This window comes from Myripristis murdjan, chromosome 13 (genome assembly GCF_902150065.1).
Source record: "Myripristis murdjan chromosome 13, fMyrMur1.1, whole genome shotgun sequence".
Lineage (NCBI taxonomy): Eukaryota > Metazoa > Chordata > Actinopteri > Holocentriformes > Holocentridae > Myripristis > Myripristis murdjan.
Window position 1 is genome coordinate 39,933,339 of NC_043992.1, and position 20,573 is coordinate 39,953,911.

Sequence of the window (20,573 nt, forward strand, 5' to 3'; positions counted from 1 at the left end):
TTTATTGCCCAGCCATGCTTTGTAAGTAATTTAAGTAATAAGAATGAAACATTCAGCTGCTCCAAGACTGATTTAGTGTCAAAGTGCCACTGTAGCTACACCATAGTTGTTTATGGCAGCGAGGACATTTAAAGTTTTGTGTTGGTGGATTTGCGTGTAAACCTCTGAAACGCTGGACGGCAGTGTCAAGTGTCAATCCAGAAAGCACAGATAAAAACAATCCTGTTCATAGTCTCTGAAAAAGAGTGTCCTCTGACATATTGTTGGTGTCCAAACTAATGTTTTGGGACATTGGGACGTTTTCACCGTCAGTTGAAATAAACAGCAAACACTGGTCTTAGGGTGCTTTCAGACCTGTCCCGTTTGGAGCAGTTGTTCCGAAACAGGGAGCGTTTCCCCCTAAAGATCGGTTTGTTTGGACATATGTGAACACAGCAATCGCGCTCGGATGCGGGACAAAACAAGCGAGCCGAGATCGCCTAGAAGAGGTGGTCTCGGCTCGCTTCCATTCGAGTCCTGGAGCGGTTCGTTTGCAGTGAGAACAGAATCGACACAGCAAGCGACACAACTCACTTATAACCGTGGTTCAACCGGCGTCAGAGCCCATCTTGTCGGCGACTCCTTGTCGCGGCCCGTCTTCTTCTCAGTAGATGCAGTATGATATTTTCTCCGCGCAGTCTTGATTCCCGGTAGAACGGGATGTTTTCCTCCGTTACAGGACACCGGTACATTCAGTAGCGGTTTTAGGCATGGGCGAAGCGGGCATTTTTTCATGTCATGTGGGGGGCGGCACAAGCGCAAAAAAAAATAAATAAATAAATAAATTAAAAAATCATCAGCGCCGCTCACCTGTCAGATCCGGCAGACCTGACCAGGTGGGCGCGGTACCGGCTGGTGCCGCGGCCGGCCCGCCTGATGCCGACCGGTGCCGTGGCCGGTGGCTTTTTATTCAAACAAGATTTTGTCCATATAAAAAGTAGGTAGGAGTAGTAACACAAAAGGGCGCAAGGCAGTAATTTGGCCTAGGGCGGCAACATGGGCAGAACCGCCACTGGGTACATTAACCACAGAAACACAGAGAAACAAACGAGCCACACGCTGAAGATGCTCCATGGTTTTTGTTTTTTCCGGGGTAAGAACGGAAGAGGAAACTTCTTCTTTCGGGGTAATTTCTGACCAATGAGAGAACAGTTTTTTCGCGCATGGCATTTGTTTACAGCTTTGAACCTACAGACGGTTGCCCTGTGAACACAAACGCCCCAAACAAAAAACGAAACAACTGTATCGCTTTAGCCCCTGAATCGGAACAAAGCAAACGGGCCACAGGTCTGAAAGCACCCTTAGACTTCTCACTCATCTGGGCAACAGAACTGTGTGTATCACGTGGCATTAATACAGTTAGGTCCATAAGTTTTTGGACAGTAACACAATATTCATAATTTTGCCATTTTTCACCACCACAGTGGACATGAAATGGAGTGATCAAGACGTGACTGACGTGCAGACTTTCAGCTTTAATTTAAGGGCAAAGTACATAATGTATAAAACTGACTGTAATTTCTAAACAGTTAATGCCATATTTTTAACACCTTAAATTAAAGCTGAGAGCACTTCAATCATGTCTTGATTACTCCATATCAAATCCATTGTGGTGGTGTACAAGGGCAAAAACATAAATATTATCTCACTGTCCATATACTTATGGACCTAGCTGTATGAGATCAAAGAGTTGTGACAGATGACTCATTTGGTCACAGAAACCCAATATGACAGTGATACATTGATGAAAATGCCATGGATGGCACCTTTTAAAGAGCACAATCAAGCCTGGTGTTCCCTCTCACCTCCATGGGGATGTTCCAGGCCAGGTAGACGTTGGACTTGTACTCATCCATCCAGACCTCAGCCACTCGCAGGGCGTTGCGGCGCGTGTGGAAAGCTATGTTGCTGTGATAGGGTTTCTTCATCCGTGCGATGTGAGCCACTCTGGAGCAAGGCAGCACCTCCATACTGCCTCCACACAGCCACACCTGCCAGCGTGTGGTGTCGAAGAACATTTAGGGAAAACGTAAGGAATAAATACTAACCATGTTTCAAAGTCTTAAAGGATCATTATCTTTTTAAGACTTGTCTAATGGTAAGCACTACATAAATGTTTTACCTGTTAATCAGTGTTGGGAAGTAACTAGGTACATGTAATTAAATTACAATTACAAAATAAATGTAATCGTAATCAGTTTATTACTGGGGAAAAAATAGAATTAAATTACAGTTACTGATCAAATCGCTAGGGATTACAAGGAAGTTACATCTGAATGTAAAGCTTAAATGTAGAATACATTCATTCTGTTGCTTTGCATCTTTTCGCCATGCAGAAATGCCTTCTTTTGTCAGATTTCCAGACAACACAGGTCAACAAAACTCTTGGGACCAATTTGAGTTGAACAGCATCAAGGCTGGGAGCGTCTCTATGTCTGTGTCACCTGGCGGTATGCACTCAGGTTTGGAGCATCTTGAGGGTTGTCATATGCCAATAAAATCAACGCCCATTGCTCTAAGCCACCAGTCTGCCATGTGCCAACCGTGTCAAGGCGGCTGACCTTGTTGTCAGACAAGAATGACTTTCAGTGCCGGAAAATCAACAATTTGTTCCCTCTGAAATCAGAAAAGGGCTCTAATATTACTGTACAGTGTAAAGCTTGTTTACCAACAAAAAACTGTTAGAAAAGTAACCATAAAGTAATCAAATGTAATGAACTGCATGATATGGATGAAGTAATTAAAATAGTTACATTAATTATTACATTTTTAGCACTGTAACTACTAATTTGCGACCTATTCCATTTAAAAAGTAACCTTCCCAACACTGCTGTTAATCTGAAAGTAATAATAATACTGCTGGCACTTCATTTCTTAAGATAAAATCCTTTATTCTTGTAAATAAACTAGAACTAAACATTTGATCATATTCTAAGAACTATTTAATGCCTAATTCTAAAATTTGTTTCTTTGCCAAGCATGCAAAAAACAATAAAACAATCACACTTATAACAAAATTTACATCACAGTACACCAGACTCTCCAAGCTCCCACACTGTGCAACGACAAAGTGGCCAACCTTCCCCCTCTGTGTGACCTATTTATCTCTATTGCCCTCCTGTGTGCAGCACGCACAGCACCGGTCCTCCAGGACTCTTAATGGGGCCTCATTTATCAGTGGTGCCACGCTACGGTGGCCACTGCTCCACTTACTGTGAACCAGGGTAGGAGGAAGGGAGCAGCGAGACAAAATCGGGTGACACACAAACCCTGATGCCTAGTTCGATGTTCTCCCCTCCATAGACGTCCATGCCGGAGTCGAGCAGGCCGAGCTCTCCAAAATAATCTCGGTTGGCCACGAAGGAGCAGCCAATCATAGCAGGAGTCCTGCCACAAGAGAAGTACACAACAATAGGAGAAAAATTACATTCAGCCTGTATATGTGTGTGTGTGTGTGTGTGTGTGTGTGTGTGTGTGTGTGAATCCTTGTGTGCTTATGTGAAGCATACATGCATATGTGTGCATGTGCATTTTTAGAATATGATTCACGGTGCATGTTCGTGTGTGTGAATGCAGAAGCGAATCAGTGTGTTTTTTTGTGACTTTGTGTGACTGCATGTGTGTCACCAACACACATTTTTGCTGTGAAGGTGTGTGAAAGACAACAGTAATCAATATGTGTGTGTATGTGTGAGTCTACTGAGGTTGTTCTGATAACAGTAAAGATCCCTGGCATAAAGATCTTGCCTAAAGCTAAGACCTGGAAAATTTTCATTCTGCTTTTGTACCACAATAAAATACCACAATACCACAATAAAAAAAAAAAAAAAAAAAGGGGGGGGGGGTTTATGCCATGTTAACAAGTCAGAAATTTCCCAATGAGAACTGAGTAAGAAGTGGGCAATTCAAGTGTACTTTGGAAGTTTTTTCCAACAGTGGTACTGCATACAAAAGCACTTGTTTCCGTAGCAATCTGATAATAAAAATGGATGCCATGAGAAACCTAATTTTGTTACATAATGACGAAAAACAAATATTCAATAGTTGCCAGCAACAGACTGAAGAGCTCATAAATATTTTTCAGTTTCCCACTGGTAATTATGAGTTTGAGGAGGCATTCAAGTGCCTGTTAATTCATAAATATGGTAAATGTGATGTTTCATCTTTTATCTGAGATGTGGGCAACTGTAGTGAATAGTGAGAGCTGTATATGACAGCATGTTTTAAGCATTTATGAAGACTTTCCTGTCCTTGTTTGTGTCCACATGTACAGAGCATTCAGAAAGTGTTTAGACTCCCTTCACTTTTTTCACTTTTTGTTATGTTGCAGACTGACGCTATAATCTTTTAAATTCATTTTTTCTCTCATTAATCTTCACTCAGTACCCGAAATGACAAAGTGAAAACAGAATTTTATTAATTTTCGCAAAAAGGAAAAACTGAAATATCACATTGACACAAGTATTGAGACCCTTTGCCACAACAACTGAAATTTTATTCAGGAGCCTCCCATTTCTCTTGATGGTTGCTGAGATGTTTCTACACCTTGATTAGAGTCCACCTGTGGTCAATTAAATTGATTGGACATGATTTGGAAAGGCCCACAGCTCTCTATAGAAGGCCTCACAGCTGACATGCATATCAGAGCAGAAACCATGACGTCAGAGGAGCTGCAGAGCTCAGAGACAGGACTGCTGCAAGGCACAGATCTGGGGAAGGCTGCAAAAAACTTTCTGCTGCCCTTAAGTTCCCAAGAGCTCAGCGGCCTCCATGATTCTCAAATGGAAGAAGTTTGGCACAACCAGGACTCTTCCAAGAGCTGGTCGCCCGGCCAAACTGAGCAATCGTGGGAGAAGGGCCTTAGTAAGAAAGGTTACCATGAACCCGCTGGTCACTGTGACTGAGCTCCAGAGATCCTGTGTGGAGACGGGACAAAGCTCCAGAAGGACAACCATCACTGCTGCCCTCCACTGATCTGGGCTTTATGGCAGAGCGGCTGGACGGAGGCCTCTCCTCAGAGCAAAACACAGGTGAGCCCTCTTGGAGTTTGCAGAACAGCACCTGAAGGACTGTCAGACTGTGAGAAACCAGATTCTCTGGTCTGATGAAACCAAGACTGAACTGTTTGGCCTCAGTTCCAGATGTTCTGTCTGGAGGAAACCAGGCAGCGCTCATCACCTGCCCAGTAGCATTTCAGTACGTTTTTCAGCAGCAGGGACTGGGAGACTGGCCAGGGTCAAAGTACAGAGACATCCTCAATGATACACACTACCAGTCAAAAGTTTGGACACACCTTCTCAATCAGTGTTTTTTCTTTATTTTTACTACTTTCTACATTGTAGATATATATTGAAGACATCAAATATATGAAGCAAGACATATGGAATTATGTAGCAAAGAAAAAAATGTTAAATAGCTCTAAATATGTTTTATATTTTACATTCCTCAAAGTAGCCACCCTTTGCTTTGTTGACAGCGCTGCAAACCCTTGGCCTTGTCTCAATGAGCTTCATGATGTAGTCACCTGAAATGGTTTTCACTTCACAGGTGTGCCTTATCAGGGTTCATTTGTGCAGTTTCTTGCCTTCTTAATGGGGTTGGGACCATCAGTTGTGTTGTGCAGAAGTCAGGTTGGTACACAGCTGACAGCCCTATTTGACAACTGTTAGAATTCATATTATGGCAAGAACCAATCAGCTAAGTAAAGAGAAACAACAGTCCATCATTACTTTAAGAAATGAAGGTCAGTCAGTCTGGAAAACCCTAACCCTAACCCTAACCCAGGAAAGGAAGACCAAGAGTCACCTCTACTGCTGAGGATAAGTTCATCCGAGTCACCAGCCTCAGAAATTGCAAGTTAACAGCAGGTCAGATCAGAGACCAGATAAATGCCACACAGAGTTCTAGCAGCAGACCCATCTCTAGAACAACTGTTAAGAGGAGACTGCGCCAATCAGGCCTTCATGGTCAAATAGCTGCTAGGAAACCACTGCTAAGGAGAGGCAACAAGCAGAAGAGATTTGTTTGGGCCAAGAAACACAAGGAATGGACATTAGACCAGTGGAAATCTGTGCTTTGGTCTGATGAGTCCAAATTTGAGATCTTTGGTTCCAACCGCCGTGTCTTTGTGAGACGCAGAAAAGGTGAACGGATGGATTCCACATGCCTGGTTCCCACTGTGAAGCATGGAGGAGGAGGTGTGATGGTGCGGGGGTGGTTTGCTGGTGACACTGTTGGGGATTTATTCAAAATTGAAGGCACACTGAACCAGCATGGCTACCACAGCATCCTGCAGCGACATGCCATCCCATCCGGTTTGCGTTTAGTTGGACCATCATTTATTTTTCAACAGGACAATGAGCCCAAACACACCTCCAGGCTGTGTAAGGGCTATTTGACCAAGAAGGAGAGTGATGGAGTGCTGCGCCAGATGACCTGACCTCCACAGTCACCGGACCTGAACCCAATCGAGATGGTTTGGGGTGAGCTGGACCGCAGAGTGAAGGCAAAGGGGCCAACAAGTGCTAAACACCTCTGGGAACTCCTTCAAGACTGTTGGAAAACCATTTCAGGTGACTACCTCTTGAAGCTCATCGAGAGAATGCCAAGAGTGTGCAAAGCAGTAATCAGAGCAAAGGGTCGCTATTTTGGAGAAACTAGAATATAAAACATGTTTTCAGTTATTTCACCTTTTTTTGTTAAGTACATAACTCCACGTGTTCATTCATAGTTTTGATTCCTTCAGTGAGAATCTACAATGTAAATAGTCATGAAAATAAAGAAAACGCATTGAATGAGAAGGTGTGTCCAAACTTTTGACTGGTAGTGTATATATATATATATATATATATATATATATATACACACACATACACACACACACACACACGTATATACCTGATGGGTGCGGAGGTGTCGCCCTCGTCCCACCACTGCTTGGGCGGGTTGATGTACATGCACCACAGCTCCCAGTTGTATCCGTGGCCTGAGTTCTCGTAGCGCTCCAACTCGAACGTGTCATGTTTGATGTTGTCAATGGAGGGCAAGATGATCCTCTTGTGATCTTCTTTGATTCTGGCCAGAACTGGCTCGGCCCTGGTGGAATGCACACACACACACACACACACACATGCACAGACACACAAGCTTAAAGACAGATGGCATGGGGCGGGTTCTCTTAAGATCTCTTTTCACTCGCCCACTTCAGTTAGTTAGCCGGTCCCTAAAGTTGTACCAACTTATTAACAATTCCATTTGATTCAGCTCAGCGCAGTTCCACGGAGTGTGTGTCTATTTATGTTGAGTGAACTGGGGTGTGCAGACTCTGATAGTACACTCAGCTAGTGAGCTAGTAAAAGACCTACCTAGAGGTGGACAGGACAAACATGTTGTGTTGCACAACATGTTTGCTTTTAAATCACTTTAAATCCTTTAAATCACTCAAAACTTACTTCTGGAGACAGGCTTTAGTATGAGGTTGTATTTTATTCATCTTTTGTATATTTCATGAACTGCGCATCTTACGTTTTACACTTTAACTTACAGGGCCACCCACCCTCCTCTTTTCTTACTCTCAGGGCTGTGCAGTATGACCTAAATCTCATATCCCGATATGGTCATTTTATATCCAGATAACAATATATATCAATATTGCACCTTTTCAGTGAAATACATGAATAAATTGTTTATCTAAAATGATCACATGAAAAGACTTATTCCTTATTACATTTCTAATTAAATAAATGACAAATAAAAGATACTTAATCATATTTTATTATTTTTCTCCTTTTATTTGGAACCTTTGGGCAAATTTTCAATTCAACAGCAAACAAAATATAAGTTTAAGTGTAAAGTATTTAAAATAGCAGTGTAATGATGTACATGCTTCCCAATGCTGGCACAGTTTTTTCCCAGGCAACAACAGTGCCGTGAAGGTGCCATATGGAGGGACACTACTTCAGTCAGTTACCTCGGTCATTTACTTTTCTGTCAAAACGCTGAGGCTTCCTGCACCCATGCACCACGCACACAGGACGACACAAGGCCACTTTTTGGCGCGACATCCGTGTTTTTTGCCGGTTGATGAAGACAACATGATGCCGATTTTCATGTCTCCTCAACCGGTTGGAACTGAGGAGGTTTGCGTGTCTGTTGTGATGTTGCCAGCTCATCCCCCAAATTCTACAGACTGCAAGGACTCACCAAATTCACAGTGAGAAATATATCAAAACGTTGCTTCGGAGTGAGTGTTTTGCGTAGAGTTAATAAGTTGACGCTGCTGTGCAGAGTTTTAGTGATCGGTGAAGTGTGACACTCAGAACAGACAATCGCACCATGCTGACCACAGCATAGATAGATAGATTTACTTTATTGATCCCAAACTGGGAAATCCCTTTTTTTTTTTTTTTTTTTTTTTTTAGATACTGCTACTGCTACGCTTCCACACAGGATTTACATTACACTGTGTTATTGTGTTTGTTGTGCAGTAAGTTTATGTTGCCTACGCTCATGTGTGGAGCGCAAAGGACAACTAAGCGTTGTTCAAATTACAGAATATCACCTAGCGTAATAAATTACCACAGAGTTGATCTGATACAGCACCACACTGAATGACTGACGACTGATGACTTTCTACTGTTGCACGATATATACTGTGATATCACACAGCCCTACGTACTCTTATCTTATTTTTTCCAGGCACAGGATAGTGTTTGGTGTGTTCATTTTAGGCTCTTTGCTGTTGCTTTGTGCTCTCCTTCATGGACTCTGTAAAGCACTGAAGTGACTCACACTTAGCGGCAGCTTTGAAAGAAAGTGCTGTAATAATGCTGCGGTTGTTCTATTGCACTTCAATGGGTTATGCCTGCAAAATTTTACGCATTTTGGAAAAGTTTTGCTGCCTTAGATAATTTTATCTATATGAAAAAAAACTGACAAGGCAAAGAGGATTTATGATGACTCAGAACTTCTATTAATAACACAAAATGTGATTCACTTTCATGCAAGACACCATTTGGTAAATGAAGCTGTTATCTTCTCTTTTCAAATAGTGAATATCTCATTTTGAAATGAAATTCTTCATTTGTGCCATAACTAGGGATGCAATGATTTATTCATTACATCAATGCATCAGTTATTAATTTTTGCAGATTCAAGTGAATTGATCTGCTAATTAAATAGAATGAATTGTTCTGACTTTGACCTGAATCAAATGAAATGCTTTGAATCAAATCATTCACCATTCTTTAAACAATTTCAAATGAGAGGCCAGACCACTAAGTTTATTACAGAAATACTGAGGAAAGATTAAAGCCCTCAGGTTTATGCCAAGACTAATAACTCATAGAATTAATGCAACAATTTAAACTGCCTGTCTCTAATGTTTTGTTATCAAAAACACAAAAACACATGTGAAACAAAATGCTCCAATTTTTTTTTTTTTTTTGTGGTTATGATGGGGCTAAGGAGTTGTCTTTTGTTAGCTATACTCTTTCGAGAACTGAGAGGCATTCATCGTCTCATCATCATCTTTACCACATGACAACAAGGTGGGCCTGCATCATGGTTCACAAAACTGGACCAAACTGAATCGTTCCAAAAACAAAAAAAACATCATTTTTAAACTGAATTGCCACCAAAGGAACTGAACCTCTGTTAGCCTAAAGATTCACACTATTCATCACAGCCAAACAGAGCCTGAACCAAATCCTATGGTGCTGATTCTGTGCTGTTTCTCTCTCAATGAATGATTTGACTCCCTTGCATCCCAACAGTTCTACCCTGAGGTTTTTCAAGTCTATCCAAAGGCCGAACCGACTCACCAGGAAGGAGTGAACTCCACATGGGCATCAAAAAAGCCGGTCACTTCGGCACTGGCCACCTTCCAGCCCTCGATTCTGGCGCGGATCAGCCCCTCTCTCTTCTGGTTCCTGACGATCTTCACCAGGCCGGGGTAGCGCTTGTTCACGTATTCCTCCAGTGGTCCTTTGAGTTGCTCTGGGCCACAAGAGACAAAAACACATGGGATGAAAACAGCAGCAGGGTTTTGGTCTTGTTGTGATTCAGACACCTACAGTGGTGGAAAAAAGTTTTGGGACAGCCCCTGCATTTGTGAAATATTACATTAACAAATCACTCTTAGGTCTTCAAGTGCAATTTCTTTTAGTCCAGTCACAGCCCAAATACTAAACAAATCCTAAAAAAGCCATTAAAAACTTCAAATTGATTGGTTCCATAAAAATACACAGAAATTTGGAGTATTGGGTCATTTTGGTACAAGTGATGAAGGTGGTTCTTTTTATTAAAAGACCCAATTTTTGTTGCCCAGCTTGGTGTCTATATAAAGCAGCACATCTGAAAGTTCTTCAGACACAAAAATGGCTAAAACAAGGAACCTAACGCAGGAAACACGCCTGAAGAGAAAGATTACACTGTCAACTATTTAGTTTGCTTAGTTTTTCTTGTAAACAATAAACAAAAAAATATAATTTGTATTTGTTTGTATCTGTCTAATGCAGCCACACCTTTTGAAACACAAAAAAGATTTTTCCACAAATATTTCATGATAATATTTGAGATTGTGTAAAATTTTAAGGGTGTCCGAAAACTTTTTTCCACCGCTGTATTTGCCGGAGGTTTTCATTGACCTTTCCATGACTTTTCCATAAAATGTATTTTTTAGATTTGCCCCTGAAAATGTTTGTTTTAGCACCATGGGCGCTATGTGGTGAAAGTCAGTCAAATACTGTATATAAGCCTCTGTAAAACAAACGAGAGACTCACATAAACCTGGACAGAGTTTTTCACTTTGTAAGTCCAGTCCAAGCTGAAACAACAGAGCAGTCAGTCTGTGGATACCACTGGCTCGCAGAGGTGAAGTAAAGTATGTTCAGCTTTCTTTACCACACTGAGACAAACTGATGCATGAACACACATCACAGGAATCCTCAAGGGCCACAACACGCTGAACTGGTGAATCAGTTTTAAACTGAGCGAACACTGTGTTGGTCAGTTTCCACGGCTTTGCAATTGTTTTTTTTTTCATAACTTTTCCCAGGACCTGGAAATTGCATTTTCAAATTTCCGGAGTTTGTCTGACCCTATGAACCCTGCTCGTAGTTCGAGAGTCTGCTCTTCAACTTAAGGACGAAGCATTAAGCCACAAGAAAGGCTTTGAGCCCCTGCCAGCGCTGGGTTTGTTGTTGTTTGGCTGACCCTGACCCTGACCCAGACAAGAGGAAACAGAACAGCTCCTCAGCGATCAATAAAGAATCCCGTCGTCTGATTATTCGCACTCAGAGGAACAAAAACACAACCAAACCAAAAGGCCTCATCACATTGGCCAGTTTTGTGTCATATTCAAGACTCAAACACACACAGCGGCAGGAGGATGCGACGTAAGCGTGTTCTCTCGCGTCCCTGCGGCTCTGTATCGCGTTCCAGCAGACGGCAAAAACCACCACAGGGAGTCTGCGGCTTCCTGAGTGGTGGCAGCCGCTGCACCTTTGATCTCTCACTCAAGTGATCAGCCTTTTCCCTCCGGAGCCAAACAGTCACAGCCCCTCTTCCTTTGCATCACACACACACACACACACACACACACACACGCCTACATGCACACACACACACTTGCACATATTTGTAATGCTCTCTGTTTTTCTGTCTCTCTATATTCTTGATGATCATCACAGACAAATAAACACATTTCTGATGCTCTTTGTCTCGGTTTCTTACACACACACACACACACACACACACACACACACGCATACACACGTGTGAGTTTTGTCCAAACCGTCATGCGAGGCCAAAAAAGCCGAGCCGGGCGACGTATGCAGGCGGAGAGAGAATGGTGAGTGTTATTTGTTTGCATGCCTCGCCTTCTCCCCTGCTGCAGTTTCCTCCCTCTGTGATAGATAGCTGGCTCTCAGCCATCCAGCAGAGCCAAGAGCATGGGGGGGATTGAACTGTCTCTCCCTCCTTTTACCCTCCTCTCCCTCTCCCTCTCTCTCTCTCTCTCTCTCTCTCCTTGCATTTCTGGCCATCCTCAGCCACTTTTTCATGCCCCGGCTGTTTCTGCCTCCACGCATGAGGTCTCCCCTCCTCTTCCTCTCGTACCGTCTCTCGCGTCCCATTTCCTCATCGCATCTGTTTTACTCTTCCGTTCTATTGCGTTCCTCCCTCCCTCCTTTCCATATGCATTACACTCGCTCTCCTTCTCTCTGTCCGACCCTATTTTTCTTGAGGCCCCTCACTCTTTCCCACCCTCTCTCTCTCTCTCTCTCTCTCTCACTTCGTCTGCCACTTCCTCTAATAGCCTGGCTTGATCTCCTCGCTCTGTGTGCATCTTTCTCTCTCTTTCACACTACCTATTTTCACCTCCTCTGCTCCGACTCTCCCTTCAAGCTACTTTCCCCTCCACAACATACGCCTCTTCCTCTCTCCCTCCTCATTCATTTCATCCCATCCGCCCTCATCCCTCCTTGCAGTCCACTCCCCTCCGCTCTTCCTGTCTTCGTCTTACAGGGCCCAGCCTGGCAGCGCAGCCCCATAAATAAGACGGGGACATCTCTCCAGTGACATCCTATTGTGGCACTCTGCCTCTCCGCCTGTCCGCCCCGCAAAAGCTGGACCCATTAGTCACCCGACCAAACACCGAGCCTCAATACCGGTGGACGCGGCTTCTGTCGAGGAGACGCCCGTCACCTTGTCACCCTGATGGAGCCCCGTGACGCATTCGACGCCGCCGTCCTGCCAGTGGACATTTCAGGGCGCCATCTTTCCCTGTGTTCCCCGCAGCAAGCCTTAACGTATGCTTTTGTGTTGGCTGACGCTGTCTGTGTCGCACACGCCGGAGCTCGAATTTCTTGTATGAAATTGCTTTGAAGTGTTTGCAAGTGTTGTTTTTTTACATGCTTATAAGAGATTAAGCCTTTATAGGGCAAGTGACTGTTTTTGGCAATTTCAGAAATTGTACATATCAGGCCCATCCCCTGTCTCAGTTAGTTCAATAATCATTCGGTCTTCACCCAGCCAATCAGCAAAGATCGCTCTACATCCCAGGTCACATGATTGTGGCATTTGACCAATCTCAATGGCTTTGATTTTCTATAGAAAAATGAAAATTTTAGAAAAATGTTATAAAAGTAATAAAGTCCTGTCATGTTCACTAATAACAGTCTAGGGTTGTTTTTTTTTTTTTTAATTTCACAGTATTTCAATGAGTGCCCTATAAAGGGTTAAAGAGTTTGGGTGTTGCTTGTGCAAAAGGGTGTGTCACATGTGCACAAAATGAAGAATAATAAACAAGGAAACACATAATGTACATCATAAAGGGAAGTCAATATAGGCACTCGGCTGTATGCTCAGAGCACAATATGGAGTGTTGATTGTAAACTCTATTGGTGACAGGGGACAGTACCTTCTGCAGCTGCAATCTGAGGAGGCTCTAAATTATTTGTGTGTGTGTGTGTGTGTGTGTGTGTGTGTGTGTGTGCGTGCATGCATGTCTGCACTACCTGCCTATAACTGTTATTTTGAGCCATTATTTCATGCTACATGTTTAAATTCTACCATCTATATGCCAAATCTCAAAGGATGAAACACATTACAAGGATTTAGTGGGTTTTTGTGTGTGTGTGTGTGTGTGTGTTTCTCTGTCTGAATGTCATTCTTTTCAGGATGGAGAAGCCTCTGGACATTAAAAAGTCTCCCCTGAAACCCATTTTAACAAATTTCATATGCTGGTTAGCGGCTTTGTAAGGCAGAGTGAGGCAAGTTTCACAGACCGTTACCTCTGAGGCTGACTGAAGTAATATCTGTCAAATCAGCACAGGCAACACAGACTGGGCCATAATGTTTATTTAAAGACTAATATCTGCCTAATATTTGTCTAAACCAGGGCTTGGTGCTGATTGGTTGAAGCAGATCTACCTGAACAGGATGTGCAGGAAGATGCGTGAGCTTTAATTGGGTCAGGTGTGAAAGAGCAGAGCTGGAACCAAAACCTGCAGGACAGGGGGCCCTGGAGGACTGGGTTGGTGACCCCTGGTCCAAATCAACATATTAATGTAATCAGTGTATAATGGTATGAGTGTGTTTAAGCTCACAGTGCAAAAACTAACACGCACACATGAGGTCAACTCCAGACTCAAGAGTAAAAAAGTGACATTTTTATATCGGATATTCTGCCTTGTTTCAACTTATTTATACTTGTTCCCAGAAAAAATCCTGAAATGAGTAAAAACTGCTTTGGAAACAAGTGGGACTGTCTCATCCCCTTGGTATACAGTATATATTTTTGACTTGTTATACAAAGAATAAGATTTTAACCCTTTCATGCATGAATTATGAAAGCCTAAGTCAATATTTCTTTCTGATGTGCTTTTACACTTCTTAGGGCATGAATATCTCTGTGAGTCTCCATACTTCTTTCAGAATACAGGACTGGTCCTACCATGTCATTCTACTAGTATTAATATGTTTTCAGCAACAAGAGCTGGCAGTCTCTGCATGAACCTCAATGCAGGGGAGCAGCAGAGAGCACTCTAACAGCTGATATGCAATTCCACCATAGAAACCATTGCATTTAGGAGAAAATGACTCTTAAACAGCTGTCCACTGTAGTGACCGCTATGTGTGAAAGGGTTAACACTGAATATGAGACTGAATGATTCGATTTTTTTGCAGTGTGCATATTGAATGCATGATACTCTGGTTTTTTTTTTCTACCTGTAGCTTTTTTCCTCCTCTTGACAGGAAATGCGGGACTTGAGATACAGCAGATCTCAATCATTTGGGGAAAAAGACACGGGTGCTTTGGGAATAAAAGTCTACTGACCGTCATCGCTGTTGTCGTCCACCAGGATGATCTCTTTGAGCAGGTGAGCTGGTGTGTGATTGACAGCTGAGTGCACTGAGCGGAGGATCACTGACAGAGCCTCGTTGACGAAGATGAAGATGAGGGAGATCTGGGGGAGGTCTCTCGGGTAGCTGACCTTCCTGCATCTGGACAGACAGACAGACAGACACGCAGTTATGCCACAGTGTGACTATCTTATCTGAAAGCCAAATGAAACCTTTTCTATGTGAGGTTATTCTAATGCCTTGCTGTGAGACTTGCATCCTGGGATTTGCGCGCTCCTCTCTTCCTCAATCATCACCGTGAAAGACCAAGCTGCCTCCACAGAGCTGCTGACATCTTGTTCGCAGAGGCTAAAAGACGAATCACGTGCCTTCTCCTGTTCAACTATAATCACATGGGTTTTCCTTTCCTTTTCCTTTTTTTTCCATATTGGCCTATTCACAGTCTGTCTACTGCAGATAGGAGGCCTATTTTTACTGCAGCCTTTGTTTAAATGGGCTACAGCTCTAATGAAGGGGAGAGAGGTGCATCAAGGCTTTGGCTGCATCTCTCTGTGCAGTTACACTGGTGGAGAGTGACTTCCTTCCTTTCCTTATCTCCTTTCCTTGTCACATTAAAAAAAAAGGTGGTCTTCGTATCTTATTATCTTCCATACTGGAATAAAGGCAGCCTACATTATCAGTATGAACCCTATGTATTCACAACAGCCGGTGAAGTCAGATGGCACAATTATCCTCAACCTTGTGACAGCCCCAAAACATGCCTATGTATCCGTTACAGGCTTAACAATGAATAATGGTGAACTTAAGTTAAGTATGTTAAGTATGATTACAATAGATTTGTGTATCGGAAATATATTTTTTCACATTCTTAATCATATCAGAACTCCCTAAATGACTGAGTGATCCCCCTGGGCCGTCCTGACCCTCCGGCTGAGGGCACAGGATTGTGTCAAGGGACTAATGAATTGCCCCTACACATATTTTTTTTAACTATGTCAAATAATATTGTCATTTTAACTCCACATCAGGTTATAAGCAGCTGGCATAAAGTCTATACAGACTTGCAGAGTTGCCAGGTTTGCATGTTTTCTGCAAAAAGTGCACTATTTTTTATTTTTTTAAAGAGCGCTGGAGAAGGAAAGATATGAGGGAGACCAACATAATAAAAAATGTCCTGGCCAGTGTTAAAACCAAACTGCACCAAACAGTAGCACATTGTGGAAAGTGTTGCCTAAAAACTTCCTCTACACTGCTGAGCGACTGTCATTTACATTTTTGTTTTCAAGTGTCTCCATCTCAGTGAATCCACAATGAAATGATGGTTGCTGGCACTCCTGGCACCAGGATGATCGCTGTGTCTTTAAAAGTCCACTGACAGGGGGCAGCCCAGTCACCAGATAAGAGCCCACACCACGTGTTCCGGCTGAGTCCTGTTCGCAGCACACTGGGTTTGAATCTGACCTCAGGCCATTTGCTGCGTGCCATCCCCTCTGTCTCTCTGCCCTTACTGCCTCTTTCTACTGTGACTGTCAAATAAAGCAGACACGCCAAAAAAATAATCTTTAAAAAACTGATACTGGTACTGTTACTGATACTAAAAGGCTATAATTACTACTACATATACTGCCACAACTACTACTACTTCAAGTGCTACTACTACTGCTAATTCTATTACTGCATTAGCAGTAGTAGTCCCGACCATGGAAGCTACGCAACTGGTGGCAGAGATTGGCTGAAGGCTTTCTCATCATCCCCGACTTTCAAACGGGGGCTGTTGCTCATTTAACTGGGGTTCAGGAGCAGAGACAGACACTTTGTGAATGAACATTTCTATGGAAAGCTCGCAGACAGATACAACACAAGGCTATTTGGGAGTATGGGAGCATGCACCCCTGGATGCACATGCATATACACTGATGATACGCAAATGCAATCAGAAGCATGCAGTTCACACCTGCTGATACAAGCACCACCTGTGTGTGTGTGTTTAGATTTATCTGCCCATGCATACATGCATATCGATGGACACACTGATAGTGCAGCTTCATCACAAATCCAACAACAGATTAAGAGGCACAGACAGAGAGAGAGAGAGAGGAAGAGAAATTAAAAGGGACGGGTGCAGTGCATTAGGTACAAACACTTCAAAGCACACAGGAATTTGTTCCTGATACCAGCAGAAGGGTCATGAAGCCAAACATTTTATTAGTGCTCTTAAAAATAAAACATGCTCATTTTAAAGTGCAGGGTTATGAAATCTGCACAGAGAACAAGTTTGTCAGACCCGTTTTTTGACAGCTTTGGCTAAATCAAATCTCTGTGCTCACTTGCTGGGACGGTGGTCCGGGATGGTCCGATCCAGAGAGATTTTGTCACTGAGGTAGGCATTATATCCATACTTCTCCCTCAGGTATTTTGCATCACTCTCCTCAGCTGGTGACAGGGTGGCAGGGAGGCCACCTTTACCTCGACCCCCAAAGCCCTCAATGAGGCCGAGAGATTTAGAAAGACCTGAGCAAGGCAAACGAGAAGATTACATGTCAGTATCCCCTGGTGTGGCTGAGTCACTCCTCTTTCAATAATCCTGTCTAAGGCTTACAGGTGTTACCCCCACACACAAAATCCTATCAGAGATCCAACTCCAACCCCATGTCAGGGAAGGTAGTCATTCGCTGTTGAGAGAGGTGAGCTTATGATTTGATGTGACATTATGACAAAGTGTTGGCACAGATTGTGCCTTCAGTACGGGGTTACAGTATAAAAATAGAGATGTAACAAATATGCTCAGCCCTGGGGTTCCCAGTCTTACTCGCCTGCTGATCCTATATTGAGGCTGCAAAATTCCAGCAAGGAAAAAAAGGCATCAAGATTCAACATGGAGCTGTCTAATTAATGATAAAAGGCAGAAATCTTTCACTCTCCAGGTTGTGAGCCGGGCAGTGAGGCTGCACAGTGGCCTTTCATTTGTTCACTGTTCATTTCAGAGTGAGGGATAACCATCATTACATTCATCTTAGTTTATTTGGGATTATTTGGGGACAGCAGGGCAGCCTGTTGGCTAAAGGGACCATCCTTCAACCCGGTGGTTCATGCACCACTGCTGACAAACATCCACCCTGCTCAAGTGTCCTTGAGCGAGGCACTGAATGCCTGCCAGCTCCGGCGTGTTGCTCGAACCAACCCTGACCTCTGACCTCACTGGAGCACCAAGACACATGGATCAGTTCAGCACCAGAATAGCTCTAGATTGACAAAGTTTTAGGGATAAGTAAAAACTATTTTTTCTTTAGAACTTTAATCTTAAGTCATCTAAAGTCAAGGAAGAGTGTAAATAAATAAATTGTTCAAAGTTTTCAAATTTCTGAGCTTCTTTCTGTTTTGCCTCTTAGGAGGACAAACTTGCGAATAAATATGATTCTGGAAAGCAAAGGTCACATTTGTACAAAAATAAAATTAATTTAACTTAAAACATTCTGTCGTTGTATAAAATTTAATGAAGCAGAAATATGATTTTTTTTTTAAATATCGCCTATTTATTGCAATGCATCTTTCAAACAATTAAATAGGTATTTTAAAATATTGCTGTAATAGCTTTTCTTACTGTATGTTAGCCTACATTAAACAGTCAGTTAACATTGTTGCTAATGGCGAGAAAACTTTGCCCCAGATCTGCCCTGAAAATGGCCAGTTTTCCAATTTGCACAATCAAGTTTTCACAATCAATCACGTTTTTCAGGTAAACTCAAGCCCTACCATTATTAGAGAAGCTCTTGCTGTGAGAAAATAAACTACCAAACAAAGGTACCTAAGAGTTTGTTGATTATATAGCTTTTATTAGTGACTCCGATGCAAGCTAAGTTAACTAGACAGTGCCTGGTTAACTTATTACCAGTCTCCAACATAGTCAGTTAACATTATTGCGCATGGTGGGAAAACTTTGCCCCAGGTCTGCCCTAAAAATGGCCAGTTTTCAAATTGGTATCATTACATTTTCAAAGCAACAAAGGTTAACTTTATAAGCTCACTATTGCTGTACCTAATTTAAATAAAATAATACATAAATAAATAAATAGCTTGTAAATAAGAAAAAAATGCATGTGCTTTTGTGCTTATTTATAATCATGTAAACTCAGGTCTTAACATTATTTGAGAATTTCTTGCTGTAAGAAAATAAACTAAGAGACTCTGGTAAATAAGAGATGAGACTAGCCCAGCCGAAAAACAAATGAAATGAGCCAACCTCTTTGTGTGTGTGTGTGTGTGTGTGTGTGTGTGTGGAAAGACAAGATTTTGAGAAGCTCCTTTAATGTCTAATACCAGGGGCACCTACAATGACCTTAGCGTCTCTGCAGATCGGTTGGGGATGTCTGTAGGTTCACAGGTTTTTGTGTTAAGTTTTTTTTTTTTTTTTTTTTTTTACCATTTAATTGCCTGTACACCACGTCCTCCAGAGAGCCGAGTCTCTTGAGCAGCACCTCATGACTAATGCCGGCGCCCTGCTGCGCCGTCCCGTTGCCCCGGGGCCTCTTCCCATCAGCCGTAGCCTCCTGACCGACGGCCGGGACGCTACGTGTATTGCACTTGGCCCAGAAAGTCATGAAACCGGCCACGGCGAGCACGTTCAGCACCAGTAAGACCCTCCATCTCCTGAACACAAAAGCCATTAAAGTCGTCGATGTCCGGGCTCCGAGAGAGGGGACAGGGACGGACACTGTCTCCAGAGAAGCCGTGTCACAAATTCAGGGCTCCCTCGCCTTGCGATGTGCAAAAAGCTGCAGGTATAAGCAACTAGGTTAGGTCGGCACACACCCGCACGGGCTATGTGCATTAGAGAAGAGAGAAATAAATTGCAAAAACCTCAAGAATGTTCACATTTTGAGCCATTGCTCATATTCATAGCCATAAATTAACTGTGACTTACCATTTGGCACCGGGGTTATTTTAGGTTGCATCCCCCTTCTGAGGAAATTGGGGGAGCTTGGCCATCGGCTTTCATCCGTGTCACCACCACTTAGGGGATCTTGTTTTAAGATCATGCACGGAGGATGTAAGACAAAGAGTCGAGCATATGTTGAGCGCGAAGAAGCGGTATACCTGAATAATTTAAGAGTCAGGAGACTATCAAGTCCTTTCTTTTTTTCTCTTTGCGTCTAACAGAAGTCGGCGATGACGCGACTGAACAAGACTGCGCGCAAAATAGTCCGGATTCACAGACACTGGGAACCTTCAAAACGCCTTTACCGCGTTCCTGAGCCTTGATAACCTATGCGCATATCACCTTATATCCCTGAAAATATCACCGGGAGATGCGATCCAAGACACTGCATGGATTATGCTCGGGTACAATGGTTCACAGACGCAGCATCCTCCGGCGAAGGTATGGAGGCTCCTCACACGCAGCGGCAGCGGCAGGGAAAGGAATCGCGTCCCTTCTTACATTTCCCCGGTCGGTTAACACTCACCAATGTTTTCCCCGTTACACTCCCGCCTTTATTGCATGTCGTTTCTTGGTATTTCATCTAATTCTCCCCCATCAGCAATACGGCGCCTAGTAAGGGCGCAGATAAAAACGTGGAGTGGATCTGGGGAGGTTGTCTTACTCTCAGGCTGAGCTCTGCATGGGGTTTGTGTAAATAGTTCACAGCAGTTCAGTGCTGGTGGGTGGGTGG

The 20,573-nt window shown here is 43.1% G+C and overlaps 1 protein-coding gene across 1 annotated transcript in view; it reads right to left on the minus strand.

Annotated features, from left to right (window-relative positions):
• LOC115370794 (polypeptide N-acetylgalactosaminyltransferase 17-like) overlaps positions 1-20,273 on the minus strand; it is a 29,171-nt gene extending 8,898 nt beyond the window's left edge. The window contains exons 1-8 of the mRNA XM_030067972.1: positions 19,826-20,273; positions 19,325-19,676; positions 17,232-17,415; positions 14,879-15,045; positions 9,861-10,035; positions 6,937-7,134; positions 3,309-3,426; positions 1,845-2,030 (exon numbers count right to left, since the gene is read on the minus strand). Coding sequence (XP_029923832.1) covers positions 1,845-2,030; positions 3,309-3,426; positions 6,937-7,134; positions 9,861-10,035; positions 14,879-15,045; positions 17,232-17,415; positions 19,325-19,568 — 1,272 coding nt within the window. The 5' untranslated portion in view covers positions 19,569-19,676; positions 19,826-20,273. The remainder of the gene's footprint in view (positions 1-1,844; positions 2,031-3,308; positions 3,427-6,936; positions 7,135-9,860; positions 10,036-14,878; positions 15,046-17,231; positions 17,416-19,324; positions 19,677-19,825) is intronic.
• Between the last annotated feature and the right edge of the window lie 300 nt (positions 20,274-20,573).